The sequence below is a fragment of the Rhinolophus ferrumequinum genome, chromosome 12 (assembly GCF_004115265.2).
Source record: "Rhinolophus ferrumequinum isolate MPI-CBG mRhiFer1 chromosome 12, mRhiFer1_v1.p, whole genome shotgun sequence".
Taxonomy (NCBI): domain Eukaryota; kingdom Metazoa; phylum Chordata; class Mammalia; order Chiroptera; family Rhinolophidae; genus Rhinolophus; species Rhinolophus ferrumequinum.
In genome coordinates this window covers 19,340,747-19,357,950 of record NC_046295.1, presented here as the reverse complement: position 1 = coordinate 19,357,950, position 17,204 = coordinate 19,340,747, and the positions used below count along the sequence as shown (strand labels likewise).

Genomic DNA, 17,204 nt, shown 5'->3' with positions numbered 1-17,204 from the left:
TCTCACAGATAAGAAAACCAAGGGTCAGGAAAACCTCAGGTTATGGAGCTGAGGTGGCAGTGCTGGGACTCAAAATGAAGCCTCTCTGACTCCAATGTCTGTGATTTTTGTCACCACACTATATTGCCTTTAATAGCAGAATAAGAGACAACACTTTGGAGAAAGCTGCAGCAGAGACTGACATCCATGTAACAACCCACTTGCAAGCCAAGAGATTTATTTACAGCCATTCATTCAACATTTTTGGAATGTTTGTTCTATGTTAAGAATTGCACCCGTGCAATCTTGGAACCACTAAAATATCAAAGGATATCAGGTAGCAGGACCTGGAGACAGAGTGGAAAGCAGCAAAATTCCAGAACATGCTCCAACAGTGAGAGAATCTGCTGACTGAGCAGCTCCAGCAATGTGAGGGCGGGTTGCCGACCCGCAGGAAACAGCAGTAGCTGGCAGAGTGACTCAGCAGGGGGCAATAAAGAGGTAGCATCTCGAGCAAAGGTGTCAGGTATCCTGTGTGGAAAAACACCACAACCTAACCAGCAGGGCCAAGGACCCAATACAAGGAGTGGGTCCTCCTTGCATATATTGTAGAAAGGACTAATCGTCAATTGCTGGCCTATTTACCTACTCAAATGAAAGGCTAATACCGGCACAGTGGCAGGAAGTGAGGAATGGCCCAGCGGACCAGTTCGACCACACAGGCTCTTCAACACACTGCAAATGCCTTTCGCACCCCAGATCCTAAGCTCTAGCCCCTCCTGTGAGGGAGATGCTCTCCTGTTACCATACAGAGCCCAATCAAACACCCTTTATCATACACATACCTACGTGGTAGAAATCTGAGGGTGTGTTTTCAGGTCAGCATGTCCCACAAGTGTGTTCCTTGAAAATGGGTGACTGACCACAGGTCCTAGTTTACCAAAGATAGCCCCAGTTTCCTTTTTTCCTGGGATAATTATTAATACTGTCCCATTTCATTCACAAAAATGCTCCCGTTTGGACAATAAATGATCACCTAACCCAGAAAACTACTTCTGGGCATATTAATAGTTGTGTTGTCCTCTGAACCAGCTACAGCATCCCAATTTATGTTGTAAACCTTGAAGAATGAAATGTAGTATAAAAACTATTTTGATCAAAGAATTGAAAGCAAATCTATTATCACCTTGTGTCATTACTGTTATGCTATATACAATTTAGAAAATATTGCATTAAATGAAGTTTGGTGGTTGTTATTAGAACATATGGCTTCCAGAGATTTAACATGGTAGTGTGTCATGAAATTTCAAGAGGGTCATATACTGGGCAGTTTTTCCAAACTTATTTAAACACAAAATCTTTGTTTTATGAAATGTCAAAAGAGATCAGTGTTCCAAAATGCTTCCACATTTTTGTTCAACAAATGCGGGTGCCCAGTATGTCCTGGAATTAATCGTTCTATGTCTTGGAGAGTCAGCAGCAGACAAGACGAGTCCTTGTCAGAGCACTTAGTTCTAGTGAACGAGACAGGCGATAAACCTATAAACAGATAAATATGATTTGGAAAACAATGATCAATCGATGGTCGAAATGAAAAGAAATCCAATTCTGAGGAATATTCAGGAAGCAACCTGTCTTCAGACATACGTTGGCAATGATTAATGTCTGTCAAAAGCCACAAAGGGCACCCTGCTTTCTGAATAGAAGGTTCCCTAACCGGTCTCCCCTCCTGGAACTGAGAGTACTTCCTTCAGCATTCTTGTTAGTTAGTATAAATGTGCCTTTAGGGCAGTCCATCTTCCTCTGGCTTTTGTTTGTGGACGGAATTCATAATTCGTGCCTTTAATACTCGTTCCTGTTCTATCTATTCTAAGGTGCTATTGAAAACAGCATCACTTTCCAAAGAAATGTTTATAGTTGCCTAGCACCCAGGGAATTAGAACAAATGGAGAGTTATTACATTCTATGCCACACATCCCACCCTCGAGGGCTGGGACAAGGGACGAGGAGGTGCTTTAGAAAAAAAACCACATGCGCACACAAAAAACCTCCTACCCTCTGGAGTGATTCTGTGCAAAAGAGAGACTCATATTTAAATGCGTAAGCCAACTTAAAACTTTCCCTTCTGGAACAAAGCAAAAGGGAAGCCTCTTTATGTTCTCGGGGCCTTAGATGCCCCTGCTGAGCCTGTCCCAAAGCTTCCCTCCACTGCTCACAAACTAAGCCATCTTGCTGCATTTAGCACTTCTCAGCAGACCACCCACCCAGACGCGGATACACAAACCACATGTGCGAGGAATGTTGCTCAGCGAGGAAATCAGTATCAGTATTTCAACCTTATTACTTGCACAGACGGCCCCTTTAGTGCGACTCATTTGTTTTATCTTTTCAATAGCTTTGATTATTTTCTTTTAATGGCCTGGATTTATCCTTTTCTCCTCTTTTGAAACTTCAGAACTCTGGTGGGGGCTGCATGTGCTGGAAGACATGATTACGAAGGGGAAAAATGAGCAAACAGCTTTGGCTGTACTCACGGCTACCTCCCCACTCCTCGTGATCACCTCTTCTGTGCAGGCTGCCCCGGGGCCCCGAGTTAGTACAAAGTGGCCTCAAGGACCCTTCCCATTTGGGTGGTAGATTATTTTTGTTGTTATTTAACAGCTATTGAGCCCAGTTATAATTACCGGGCTGTTATTTAGTTTGGGCCATGTATTTTTCTCTTCCTAGCCCTCAGGAACCACACAGGTTACCCTTCTTTAATGAAGGAGAAGTTAAGACCAAGAGGCTAAGCTGACAGTCCAGGGCAAGCTAACAGCCTCTGGGAAAGACTGGAACTGCCTCTAAAGAAGGTGACCACATACACAGGAAGGTGGAGATACTATTACCTGGCAGAGAAAGCAGAGCACTGAAATGTGCTCAGGGTTTTCTATTTGGGTGGTATTGCAGGCAGGGAATCCATAAAACACCCTTAGTTGATCCACTAATCAGAACAAACAAGACCATTCGTTTTGGAACACCATGTCCCTGAGTTGCCAAGGAGGGAGGTCTGGGTGTCAAGCCTCGGGTGAGCTGCCGTCTCTCTCCAGGACCCCTGGCGTCCCCAAGTGGGAGCACACTTCTGAGAGATGGTTGAACAAATGTATTGGGAGAAACTGGCTCAGCGCAGTTCCTGGATGAGAGCACTTGGAAGCCACATCCTGAGTTGTCTTCAGTGGGCCCAAGAAGCTCATCCTGACTTTCTCCACGCTGCAGAAAATGCAAGGCCATTATTGTAAAATAAACAAATGAATATCCATGCTAAAATAAGGGAAGAGATTAGTCCGTTCATGTGTGGTCATTAGAAAGCTTAACTGTCAGCCAAGCCCATCTGGGACTGATGCTCCCACACCTAAAATCAGGGTCTAGTTGATAAGATATAAGGAAGGCCGTCCACTATCATCTCCCCAGTGGTTTGTCAGCCTGCAGATAAGGTGAGTTTCTTAAATTTAAGGCAAGTCTCTTTACTATTAAGAAGAGCATTACATCCAATTCCTTGGTTTTTTGCCAAACTGAAAGTATTCTCTTTGTTGAAGTCGTTTTTGTGCTGTCTAATCAAGGTAGCATTTCTTGCTGCTAAAGTAAATGCAGGGCCTTTGTCAGACAGACTCTGTCTAGTAATAGCATGGTATTTAGTTTATGAACAAAACCTTCCAGAGAAATAGGGGGAAAAAGAAAAAATAGCACACACAAGTAACCCAGTTTATTCCAAGAATGCGTACCACCATTTCTTGCCCAATCTCTGCAGAGCTTAAAAAAATGTACTGCTTTTAGGACACGGAAAATGGTGCTCAGACACTGGGGACTCAAAGATGAAAAGGGCATGGACTACGTTCTCAGCTGGCCTGGTCACTCATTCTTCTTTAGGACCAGCAGCACTTCTTGAGAAAGGCGAGCGGCTCGTTTTTTTCTGTATGCAAAGCAAAACCAAACTTTGGTAGAAGGACTCTTAACAAATCAGTAAGACTATATACATTGTAAAGAAAAGGGAGCCACAATAGATTAGATATAAATTCAAGGAAAATACCCATTTCCGTCAATCTGTACTTACATTTCAACATGGGTTTTAGAGATGGGGAATACATCTTACGAATGCCTTGTAGTTCACATAATAGCATCTACACACACATACACAGTGTATCTTTCAACATAACTACACATACACACTCCATTAAAAAAGATACTGACAGATTTATAAAACGTATTGGCCTTGCACTGTTAATCTCAAGAATACATTTTTACTTAATTTATTTTTGCACTGCATGGTAGCTCTGGCCACCGTTAAGGATCTGTCAGCATTTCCATCATAACTCTATTTTCAGAATACTGGAGTGTAAGTGCCAAAATACATATTTACAGTTTACAGACAGCAGTGGCTTTGTCTTCCTTTTAAATTGACTTCTTCAATACATCTTTACAAGAAATGTGCAGTGATGGCAGTGCCTACATGATAAAAAGCATCACATAAAACAAAAGAGATCCAAAGCTGTAGATTTCCAGCCCAAGACTAAACTAAACCATGGGAATCGACTCCTTGACATTCATTGCAGCTGTAGTAGACGACATCATAGTTATGGTTTTAGAGCAACAGTCCAAAGCAAGATTATAATATGCATGCGTGCGTGTGTATGTGGTACATAGCATTAGCAGACAAAACGCTAAAGGTAAAAATGGGCATACGGCAAACTACTCCAGAGCTGATCACATCCACAGTGAGAAATGAACATAAGCTACCGAACACAACACTGACCACTTCCAACACTGAATATCCAACTCCATTACCTAAGCAGAGTTAACACATTTAAGACGAAAGTCCCTTTTAAACAAGCATGTTAACTCGTTAACATGTGTGGGGCTTGCCACAGTATGTGGGATGTTACACAGGCCTGAACTGTCTTTTAAAAAGATTAGCTGGGTCTGCGAAAGGAGACAGAAGAAACATTTTTGGTGGACGAAACTTTTGGTGGAAGAAAACCAAAGTTATTGGCTCTTTCCATGAAAAGGTGGGTAATTATTCAGATTAGAGAGATTTGCTTAGCAGTTTAAATATGTTTAGGTCACTGTCTGATAATTTTTTTCCGTCTAGAATTTTTGTCTCCTAATCTAAGTTTTTATGTTCCTCCCTATTTTGACACAATATGCAAGTATATATACAGAGGGTGCCAAAAAAATGTATACACATTTTAAGGAAAACTGTATTAAAATTGTAATGCTCAATATATACCGATAACAAAAGATGAATACAAGTCACATTTGACTTTTGCAATTACAAGAGGTGTTCAAAGTGGTTACCACCAGCGTCCAGACACTTCTGATTATGGCAAACTACTGCTTGAGCAACGTTGACCACTTGTATACATTTTTTTTGGCATCCCCGGTGTATGGACACACCTATTTATCTACACAGAGAGAGAGATGGATTATGGTACAGAAACAAAGTAACTGCAAACATTTTTGTTGCTGACATGAATGCAATATACTAAGATAGAAGCATCACCTCTCATACATATCCTGCTGCAAAACCAGAGGCAAAATCAATAAGGGTGGGGGGAGCATTCTGTACATACATTGTTCCCCCTCAAATTAATGGGGAAAAATTTAAAGAAAGTTTATCATACTCTGGCTGGCTCAAACAATATTCACACTCATCCAATTAATTTTATTTGAAATACACACACACACATACACACACCCCCCAAAGAAACTGAACTCTGCCGTTTTTCTTTTGTGCTTAAAAAACCAAAGCCACTGTTAGGATACACATGTGCCAAAAATATTTTGTGACGGGTTTCAAAGATGAGTGTATATAAACATGGCAGAACTGAGTTACTTTAAGAGAAGTATAACTATTTGAAATTAATTGGAAGGGGATTTATTATTTCTGCATTTAAAAATTAGATAAGAGCAAGAGTGTGACTTTTAAAAAATCAACAATGTGACTCTTACTCTTGGAATTCTGTGGAAAACTCCTTTTGTTGGTTCCAGAAGTAGTAAATGGCTAAGTTTTCCCAAATTTTGTTATCAATTACAAAGTTACATTTTGATGATATTCTGAAGACATATGCTTTATTACCTAAATTTTAGTCCTAAATGTTATCACTGTAATAACATCCCTACTTATTAACCTTTTTGTTTGATCATTTCTTATGTTACCTAGTTTCTTGGTTAGTAACCTAAGGAACAAAAATGTTTACATTGCCAAATCATATTTCTTGCCACACAATTTAGTTACAAAAATAAAAATGGCCAAAACTACATTATATACATTCCTAGTTAAACTACACAGATATTTTAGTTAAACCACATACATTTCTGGTTTAATTAGAATATGTGGATTAGCAGTTAGAAATTTTTTAAAGTTTTAAATTTTGCAAACAATTCCATATAAGTACTGTCCTCCCCTTTTACCTATAAAGTTCAAAACAAAACAAAATACAACTAAAAGCACACAATTCATAGTCACCTAACATCCAAAATGACTTAGAAAGTTTCTCTGTAATTAAACATTGAGAAGTGGACTAGATAACAAATTCTTCAAGGATGGTTCCTGCCAATCAGCAAGAATCATAACATTATTGAAAAAGTACACTTGTCCTCAGGGAGGGTGCTTCGGAGAAGGAATTTACAAGGAACATGGCTGTATTATCATTTTTTAAAGGAAAAAATAGTGTCTTTGGATAGAAAAGAAACAATGTAAAAAAAAAAAAACCCTTTTAAAAACGCAGAAATGACTCCAATATCAATCTGCATTTACATTACTGCCCAAAAGAATGGGTCAAGACGGACCGTTTTCTGTACAGACACAAGTGAATCTCTGTATGAAAAGACAGCATCTGGCATGGGAATGAACACGCGAAATACCTGGTCTATTAGCACACATAGAGACTTTCTTTAAGGCTGATCCAGTGAACGAACCTTTGGATCCAGAAGTATTTCTTCCTTTCTTTTCTTTTCGGTTGAGTTCCTAGCAAAAACTTGAGAGATGAGCTGTTCTCACTTTGCATTTCTCCATATATGGAGAGGATGATGGAATAATGACACCAAAAGTACGTTGGTTTTGGTTTTTGTTTTTTCTTTAAAAATAATTTGCTTTCTTTTGCATGCCACAGGACAGATTTCTAGTTTCAAAACAGGGTACATCAAGAACAAAAAATATCCCCCCTCCCCAACCATCTTTATTTTCACCAATACAAGAAATCCTTCTGGAAACATAAGCAAGGGACTAAACAGGTATCAAACCACTGAATCTACAAGTTAATACATAATCTGTTATGGCAGAATAACCAAGAATTTCCCCCAAAGAAAGATTTTAATTTTCCAAATATAAAAGAGTCTAAGAGGATTATATGTGAACAAACAAAAATCTCTTATTCCAGGTTTCATGGTAAAGATGGATAACACACTGGCAGCTGAAGAAAGCTGAAACTCTTACTAATAAATAGATTCAAATTAAGAATTTCTACAACATTTCTTTAGAAAACAGAACCAGTATTCTTTTTTTTTTTTAAATGAGGATCCTGTGGAATGCCTTTACTCCATATTTATCTAATATTATGACAGTGAAACAAACACAAGAATGTTGATGACAGCTCAACAATGCTGGATGCAGGACGTTTCCAGGTACACTTTTGTTTAAAAGTCCTACAGGTTTATTGACTAAGGCTAGACAGCAACTCATGATCCTATTTGGTGCTTTTTCTACGATGGTCCAAGATCGTTACATGGATACAGCCGAGGACAGCGCCCCAACTTTCACGAAAAAGACCACAAAGAAAATCAGGGTGGTTATTTGGTCCCCCCAGTAGATCGCTTGTGTCCTGGAACTGGAAAAACAAAAGGTGGAAAATACAGATTGCAACGAGTTAAAGGAGTTGGAAAAAGTCGGTGAAGAGTGGCACGGCATACGAGTAAGGTCACTGGGCTTGGGGTGGCAAGGGCGCTGCATCGAAAGAGCATCCACGGGACCGAGCACTTAGAACGTCTTGTGGTGTCATTCCCTCAACGACTTTAGGATATCTGTATGCATTAATAAATAGATCAGTTATGTAATAAGGCAGTGTGTTGAATATGCATTCGTCCTGTGGAATGAACCACCACAGAGAGAGACACATGATACCATACACATTCTTTAAGTTTTCTTGTGTTGTGTTTGATTTGTTTGTTTTCAAGGCTATCCAGGCTAACTCTTCCTGGGGATTTCCTTGGAGAGAAGAGTGGTCCGCTGAGGCTGGTTTGCTTAACCTCTCCTTTGTCAAGAGATGATGACTGGCTTTAAAGAAAAATAAAGCTGAAGGTTGTTTGATTTTTATTTTTTCCCTTTTGGTTGCATCATTCTGAGTGTTTTCATATAAACAAACAAACAAAAAAAAATCACATCCCCCCCACAAAAAAACAAAAACAAAACAAAACAATAGTTTTTGATGCATCCAGTTGTTGTATCCTCAGGAAGTTCCAGATGTTTCCAGGTAACTCTGTAGTTTACGTACTGTAGTTTTGTCCAGCGAGCAAAGGTCAAAATCAAATGTTGTGTTTGTGATATGAAAGTGTCCAGTTTCTTCTATAAGGTTCACGATCTAGAGGAATAAAGAAGAGAAAGTTTGGGCGATAACAATAGACATCAAAAGGCAAAGAGAGAGAGAGAGAGAGACATGGAGGGGGTTAAATATGGAACCAAGTGATTAATGTTCTCATTTATAGCAAGACAGGCCTATGTTATTCATGGCACCAAAGTGTCTCTTAGCCAATTTTTAAGCCAAAGGAATATGAACCCGTTGAAATTCTGAATGAGAGCGGATGACGTGTTCTCATCATTCATATCCTTTAAACTGATTCTTGCTTTCAAGTCATCACCAGACTATTTTATGGTAGGGGTGGGAGTGGCAGGGAGATACCATTTCTAGGCCCCTTTAAAAATCAGTTACTGACTCAATGGGCAGAGACTCTATTAGTAGATGTAAAGAAATTCCAGTCGAGAAATAAAACTCCTTATAAAAAAGTATATACACAACACACACACACACACACGTGCATCCACACATACGCATATATAATGACGAACATTTTTCTTCCTTATTACATTATTGTTGAAATTTTAGAATATACAAAAGACTTCCACACACACACACAAAGGAAGCCACCTACAATCCCACCACTGAAGATCATGGTAGTGACTAGAAGGGCACTTAAGGAAACTTTCTGGGGATGCTGGAACTGTTCTGTTGCTGGATTTGGGTGCTGGTTAGAAAAAGATGCATTCACTTTGTTAAAATTCATGAGGCTGTACATTTTGTTATATCTCAACAAAAATGAATAAAACCCTGTATTTATCACTTACAGTCATGTTTAGTTGATTCCTTTGAGTATTTGGGGGTGATAAGTTTTATCCAGAAAAAGAAACGGTGCCTTTGGCTCCCCATTTGGAATAGTTACATCTCATTTCTTACTGGATAGGCTCCAACTTTCAGAAATATGACAAACCAAAGTGGTGACAGGGGTATCTTTGTCTTGCCCTGGCTTTTCGGAGGACACTTCATCAGTTTCAACTATAAGAATGATGCTGGTTATTGGTTTGAGAGAATCTTTTATCAGGTTACATGTCTTTCCATTCCTATTTTACTACTACTGTGTTTCCCCGAAACTAAGACCTAGCCAGACCATCAGCTCTAATGCGTCTTTTGGAGCAAAAATTAATTTAAGACCTGGTCTTATTTTACCATAATATAATACCGGTTATAATATAATTAATATAACAGAATATAAACATAATATAATATAATACTGGGTCTTATATTAATTTTTGCATCAAAAGACACATTAAAGCTAATTGTCCGGCTAGGTCTTATTTTTGAGGAAACAGCGTACTAACTTTATAAGAAATGGGTGCTGTGCCTAGGTGGTTTGCGATTTAGGTATATAAGTTGTGGGTAAAATGGGATAGAAGGGGTTAATTTTAGAAAGCTTTGTGGGGAGAGAGAAAAATCAGCATGAGAATGAAAAAAAAAATTTACGCAGAAAAAATAACTGGCTACGCTTTCATTTATTTTTAGTTGTCTCTATTACTCCCTTTCTATCACTTACTTGTGATTCTCTGAGGTTCAATTCTCTTTAAAAAAAGATTGTAATTATTTAGCCTATTATTTATTCAGTGACATTTTAGATAACCTAATTTCAGGTTGAAAACAGCAGAAACTTTTGGCCACCTCTTAAAATTCGTTTTCTTTAAAAAATAGTAATAATTTGTGAATTATTCCCTATGGGTCCGTGGCTCTCAATAGAAAATGTGCCCCCCATTCCTGACTTCCATAGAAGCACAAAAGACACATTGAGGCTCGTCCAATTAGCTGCAGAACTCCAGATTGAGCCGTTCTTGCGTATTCAACCTCTGAAACGATTTCTTACAGATATAACTATGCTTTTAATAATAAAACAAGTTGCTCCCCTTGCAAAACTATGACGAACATAGACAATTACCTAGCAAATATCCATTTCCCCCTCCTTCTTTACAAACAGAAGCTTGATTTTCTAGGAGTGGCAACATGCCCAGCTGAAACGCTTGCCTCCCAGACCCACTTGCAGCACTTGGCAGATACTGCTATTTACAATTTATTTGTAATTTATTTGTCAGAAGTCACTGCGCTTTCAGGATAATTTTCACAAAGGTTATGGACAATGGGCACATGCCTTTTGCCCTCTGCCCCTCTGCCTGTCTGGAATAAAGATGTGATCCCGGAGGTACAGCAGCCATCTTCCCCTCAAGAGGATGAGTGCAGATGGGAAAGATGGCAGAAGGGAAAGAAGGGAAGGCCTCTATGTCCTCAGTGGCATCTTTTAAGCCACCACACTGACCCTAAATTACTTACCTCCAGGCCTGTTATTTTATGGAGGTGGTGGTAGAGAGGCAGCCTTACTTGCTTACATCACTGGCCCCTAGGTTCTGTTACATGCACTAAGAGATTATTAGAAGGGGTGTTCCTAATTATCGTTAGACTACTATATTCACATAAGAATTTATCAAGCAAGATCTTATTAACACTAAACAATCCAAAATGGACCGTTTAATAGTTATAAACCTTTGGATATGTCTCTCTCTCTCTCTCACACACACACATACACAGAGAGAGAGAGAGACACATACCCAGCTATGTCTACACACACAAACCTTTCAAAGCAATCAAATACTTACTATATCGTATATTTAACATCAATTGATTTAATAATACTTTCCAGAGTAAATTCCATTGTTTAGAAATATTATAAACCCAGTGAAAATGTGTAAACTTCAGGATGGACAAAACACCCTCTTCAGAGAACTCTTTCATGATAGAAACAAATAGCCTTTCAATTTATACAGTGGAGGCAAATGACAATTATTCCAGAGTGTGACTCCTCTCCCCAGCTAGCTAGCTGGCTAGTAGGTAAGTGACAAAGCATTAGAAATAGAGAGTCCTGAGTTTGACATATCACTTTCTGAGCCTCAGTTTACTCATCTGTGAAATGGGGACAATGCCCCCTATTCTACCATCATACAGGGTTGTGCAGAGAATCAAGTAAGATATGGTAAATGAAGCTTCTTTATAAACTGTAAATTGCTACACAGATCAGGGCAACATGATTATGATTACCACGGAAATATAAACTTATCCTTAATTATCTAGGAGGTAACTACACAGCAACATGAATTACCAGACCCAACGCTTTTTCCTCTTCCCTTCGTTGACTGTTAGCCATTTCATTAGTACTTAAACAAATGAAGCAGGGAAAAATGCCAGAAGCTAAAACTCAGAAAAGATCTACTTAAATTTTTTGGTTTTTAATAATTATAAGAGAAGTGCGCGGGGGGTAGGGAAGAAAGTAGGGAGAGCAGTAGGTGAAGGAAACGAGTTGAACTACAATGAAAGAAAACTGAAACTACAATGTGAGGGTACTAAAAGTGCAGGCCTACACTCTCCCTTGAAAATGACAGGCAATTCACCCATTTAAGAAAATCACTTTCTGTGACTCTATAGAGCTGCTCACTAATTACTTAACAGTAAGTAGAAAACCGAGCAATAAAAATACTTTCTAGAAAAAGCCACTTGAGTTGAAAGCAAATAAACACATCTACCCACTAGGAAGTTCGGCCCCGTCACCTTGCATGCATTGTAGCCTCTTGGAGGTTTCCAGGGCTTCAATCACAGTCCTCCTTCCTCCACAACCCGCACGTCCCACCCCGCCTGCAGCCACAAACACAAAGATATAAAGGGGAACTGATCAATCTAAATGAGCCCCACATTTTTATGGGAGCCCATAAGAATACATCAAGGCAGCTGCAGAGACGGCCTTAGAGCAGTAGTCATGGCAGCAGTTGGGGTGTTCGGGACAATTTGCCAAAGGGAACGGCATTAATGATTCGAATTATTGGAGCATGTACCCAAGTCCTCAATTAAGACTTCATAAAGAAAAGTAAGTGGGGGTTCCTTTCCAGAAATCCCGATAGTTAGAACATCAGAAACACGGCATTAATATCCTTCACATTCCAATGACACAGGCCCATTAAAACGCCCCACTAGCTCCTGAAGGTGTCACCCTAACTTTCCACAGGAGTCCCCTGCTCTGCCGATGCACTATCGGTGTCAGCACCCAGCATCACACTGCAATAATGAATGCTTCGCCAAAATAATAGTAATAGTAATAAAAATAAAAATAAAAAATAAATAATAATAAAAGATAGAGTGACTGCGGTAAGAAAAGCAGGCAAGGGCACAGGTTACATAAGGGGAGTGGAAAAAGAAGAGTATGTAACTGCTTAACTCATTCTTCAGATGATGGTTGTTGTGAAAACATTGGTGATGGATTATTTCCTGCCATGTCAGCCTTTTAGGGGGTACCCCACAGACTGTTGTTTTTTTGTTTTTGTTTTTTAAGCAGGGAAGATCCACTTGTTAAATCTGTGACTCCTTCCCCCATTCCTGGTTTTTAATGATAAGAAGGTAGATGCACTATTTTTGGTCTGCTTATATTTTTCCAAAACCACGGTTCTTTCTATCCAAAGTAGCCTCTGACTGAGTGGGAAGTAATGGACAAGCTTTGCTTTAACTGCAGCTGCCTATAGTGGAGTCAGGTCTGGGACAAGTTAGGTCTTCCTGTGGAATGGCCACGGCTATGGACTAGGGGGCTCTGCCATGTGACAACGTGTGACCTACTTTGGGTTAAAAGACAGGCCATCAGCCTCCAATCTACAGGAGATTCTAAAACATGACAGACAGTTTCCCAGGATATTTCCAGCAGAAGATTTCTCAGGGAAGGATCTCCATATTGCTGGAAGGAATACTTCAACACCTTACTCGTTACCCATCTCCCTGAAGATAATTCTAAAAGTATAATAGCTGTTATCTAAGTTGCTAAACTGTCTAAGGTTTTCCTCAGAGCCTTTTCCCTCCTATGTAGGATGCAAATCCAGGCTCAGTGCTTATGGCTGAGGAGTTTAGAAGTGCTCACTCTCCCTTTCCAAATACCGTGGAACATGTGGTTCAGAGAAGAATCAAATTATCAGTCAGTTCTGTAACTGATATCTCTGGGTTTGACTGCTTCCACGGCACTGTATTTTTACCTCACAGAAAAGTGGCTTACGAACACAGGCTTTCTTGATGCAATCAATGCTTTGTGTTCATTAAACTAGAGGTTGGGGACCAGTACTGCATGTTCCCAAAGGAAGACAAAGATATTAACCACTTTTTTTTGAGCCACATAAAAGTGTCAGAGCAGATTGGATGCATTTAATAGGAAAGACCTCCTTGGGTGTGATCGTGGGCTCACCAGAAATTCTGTCTCAGGTTTCGGGTCTGTGTGGCGGAGTGGACGTAGACTTTGGAATGCATTCCGCAAGGTGAGGAGCTCTCAAGGTGGAAAGTAACATTAGTCCTCCACAGTGCTAGGTTTTACAATAGGAATTAATTAAGCAGTAAACCGTGACAGGACATGCATCATGGTATCATAATCACAAGCCTCAGCTGCATTGCAAGGCAAAAGGCCAACGACAAGGAGCTTTCAGGCGGCCTGGGAATGCAATTAGGGTGAGACACTGTGTGCCCTTGAGTGCCTTTATGCCAGGTTAAAAATTCATAGAGATCACTCTCTCCCTCTAGAACACTAAAATGATCCAGTGCGAGGAATTCCCAGTAAGCCATCTTCCCTCAGAATTCTTTCAAAGGTCAAAATAAAGGACAATGTGAAATGGGGAATGCCAATGACACCCCAAGGTAAGACTGTACCCAACAGCCTAGAATCTTCCACTCGTCGGCGGGGCTTCCTTTATGAAGGTGTCCCAACCCTGTCCAAACAACTGTCTCACTCTCCTGCCACACTCACTATTTGGGTCCAGCTTGTGCACGAATAGCTTTATTAGATGACTGCTCCGTAGTGGTTCAGAGCTGGCACTTCGGAAGAGATGGGGAAATCAGCTAATAGCGTTACCATCACCATTCAGTCAATTAGCCCCAAATAATTGGTAAATGACAGGCTGAACAATTTTCAGTTCTACAGAAGAGCTGAAGAAAAACACTAGCAAAGTCTTAGGGGAAGCCACTCAAATCCGGCTTCCCTATCCATACTCACTTCAATGGAAGTGTAAGAAATGCAACTTATCTCCAATTAAGAATCATAGGTCTGTAGACTTTTGTTCAAATCTGAAATTCTAGAAGGGTTAAAAAGCTTATCAGACCAATCAGGAAACTTGGCAAGTCTGAGAGTGTGTATTTATAGATTTAAGCAAAAATGTACACAGAATATAAATGTTACCATCAGCCATTAAACATTTAAAAAATAACACACACAGCTGGGGTACATTAAGTACTAAATTCAAGTCACTTGAAAGTAGTAAAAAAAAAAATTTTAAACACTGAAATAATCTACAAACCCACTGTGGAATTTAGAACACAACCTTCTCTTTGGGTGTTAAAGTATTTTATCAATAGCCACTGTTACAGCAATGGACGCATGTAACTGTAAGAAAACTGAAAACCACCCTTCTTATCTTCTCAAAACATCAAATTGTACTAATAGAAGTTTTCCCACTCTACAAGTATTCCACAGTTGAGTTCATAATAACAGAATGTATGTTGTACAAGATAAGAGAAATGAGGGAAATATTTATTTGCCTTAGAACAGCACTGGCAAAAGGTTACTAAATTGAATCACAAATGTTTACAACACTTGACTGCAATTCTTATCACTGTTTTCCCATGAAACCAGAAGCCTGGCCCCGAAGGTTTCTGCATTCCTGCTATCCCCCCCCCTCAGCCCACATCACAGCGTCTGCCTGCTGAAGGATCAGTGCATTCCAGCACCATCACTTCTACAAGGGCCCAGTCTTCACTGCCCAGAGTCAGGGAGGGGAGATAACCACCGCCAAGCTCCAAAGCAGATTTCTGAGCAGCCTCAGAAGTGAGTGCCCTCCCTCAAGAGGTGGCCCTTGAACACAGGAATTAGGGGTGCCGACCCCCTGGCACAGCAGAATATCCACATATAACTTTTGACTCCCCCCAGACGATAGTCCCTTGGTATCCACAGGCATTCGGTTCCAGGACCCCCTGTGGATACCAAACTCCACAGATGCACAAGTCCCTCGTATAAAATGATATAGAGCAACGCATACAGTCAGCCCTTTGCATCTGCGGATTCCCAACCACAGGGAGAAAATACTGTTTTTGATCCACGATTGGTTGATACAAAGAGTCAACTGCACACACACTGAAAAAAAATCCGCATATAAGTGAACCAGTGCAATTCAAACTTGTGTTGTTCGAGGGTCAACTGTGCTTCTTCAGGTGGCATTAGCCCAGTTCTCACAGTGCAGGGCTGGCGGGGCCTCCGGGTGCTATCACACCAGCCCAAGACAAGCGAGACCTCGAGGCTTCTGGAAAGGGTTGTGCTCAAAAGCATTTCTCACCTGCTGCAGAATGTGTCTTTCCCTCAGCGTCATTAGCCTTCTGTGAAGCTCTACCAGTTCATCTAGGTATGCCTGAAAGAGAAGAGTGCCCCCCAAGAACAAGCATGTTAGAAAGCAGTTCCGATTGAAGAGAATAAATAAATGTGAACACACCGTGTTTCCCTGAAAATAAGACCTGGCCAGCCCATCAGCTCTAATGCATCTTTTGGGGCAAAAATTAGTATAAGACCCGGTATTATATTATATTATTATTATTATTATTATATTATTATTATATTATATTATTATAGTATACTATACTATTCTATACTATATTACATTATATAACATTGTATTATATAAGACTGGGTCTTATATTATATTAAAATAAGGCTGGGTGTTGTGCTAATTTTTGCTCCAAAAGACTCATTAGACCTGATGGTCCGGCTAGGTCTTATTTTTGGGAAAATAGGGTACAAGCAGCAGTTGGAGATTCCCCGTTCTACACCAACTCCCCACCACCCTTCCCAGCCGTGTGAACTCGGTGCCCAAGGCCTGTGCAGACCAAGTCTCTCTCAGTCAACTGTTACCTTTATCAAGCCAGCTTTTAAAAAGGGGGCAATTCTTGCACTATTTGCTCTCAACAAGATTCAAGTGAGCAGACGCACCCTCTCCCAATAATGCCTCTACAGAGAGAAAGGGAACTCAGTGGTAAATTGTGAGTTTAACCATGTTATCAAAGTCTACTTTCTTTTTTCTTTTTTTTTTTTTTAATTCTTCTATCTTAGGAGCTTTTAACGAAGAGATAAGAGTCTAAGTTTAAACATGGAAGTATCAATGCACGTTACCAATTACATCAGGGCAAATTCTTTAAACAACAGCAACAAAAAGGCCTTCATGGTCACATCTAACATGTCTAACACTGCTAGTGAACAGCAAACCAAAGCAGAGAAGAATGTCTTATGAAAAATAGAGATCGCTAGCCAAATTAGCACGTGGTTTGTCAGGGGCTCCTCTGAAAGGGCAGACGCAAGCTCGCCCTCCAATTGCTCACCAGTGACTCTTCATCAGCTGAATGGGTGTTCCTGGACTGGTGTCATTCGCCATGAAGGCAAAGGAAAGGTTTGTGAAGCATTAGCCAGACCTGCCCCGACCCTGCAGAATACGATAGGACCCTGCTCCCACCGGGACACTAACCCCCATAGGTCCCGCAGTCACGTGTCAGAGGCACGGCGCACGCTTGGGGAATACACACCACACTAGGCTCAGATGTTCTGTTTGCTTA

General features: G+C 40.3%; 1 protein-coding gene across 3 annotated transcripts in view; it reads right to left on the bottom strand.

Moving 5' to 3' along the window:
- Positions 1-3,703: 3,703 nt before the first annotated feature.
- The window catches only part of MLLT3 (MLLT3 super elongation complex subunit), a 256,534-nt gene continuing 243,033 nt past the window's right edge, over positions 3,704-17,204 (bottom strand). For all 3 annotated transcript variants that reach the window (XM_033123720.1, XM_033123721.1, XM_033123722.1), the window contains 2 exons: positions 15,941-16,012; positions 3,704-8,588 (listed from right to left, as the gene is read on the bottom strand). In XM_033123720.1, the coding sequence (XP_032979611.1) occupies positions 8,457-8,588; positions 15,941-16,012 (204 nt within the window). In that variant the 3' untranslated portion in view covers positions 3,704-8,456. The remainder of the gene's footprint in view (positions 8,589-15,940; positions 16,013-17,204) is intronic.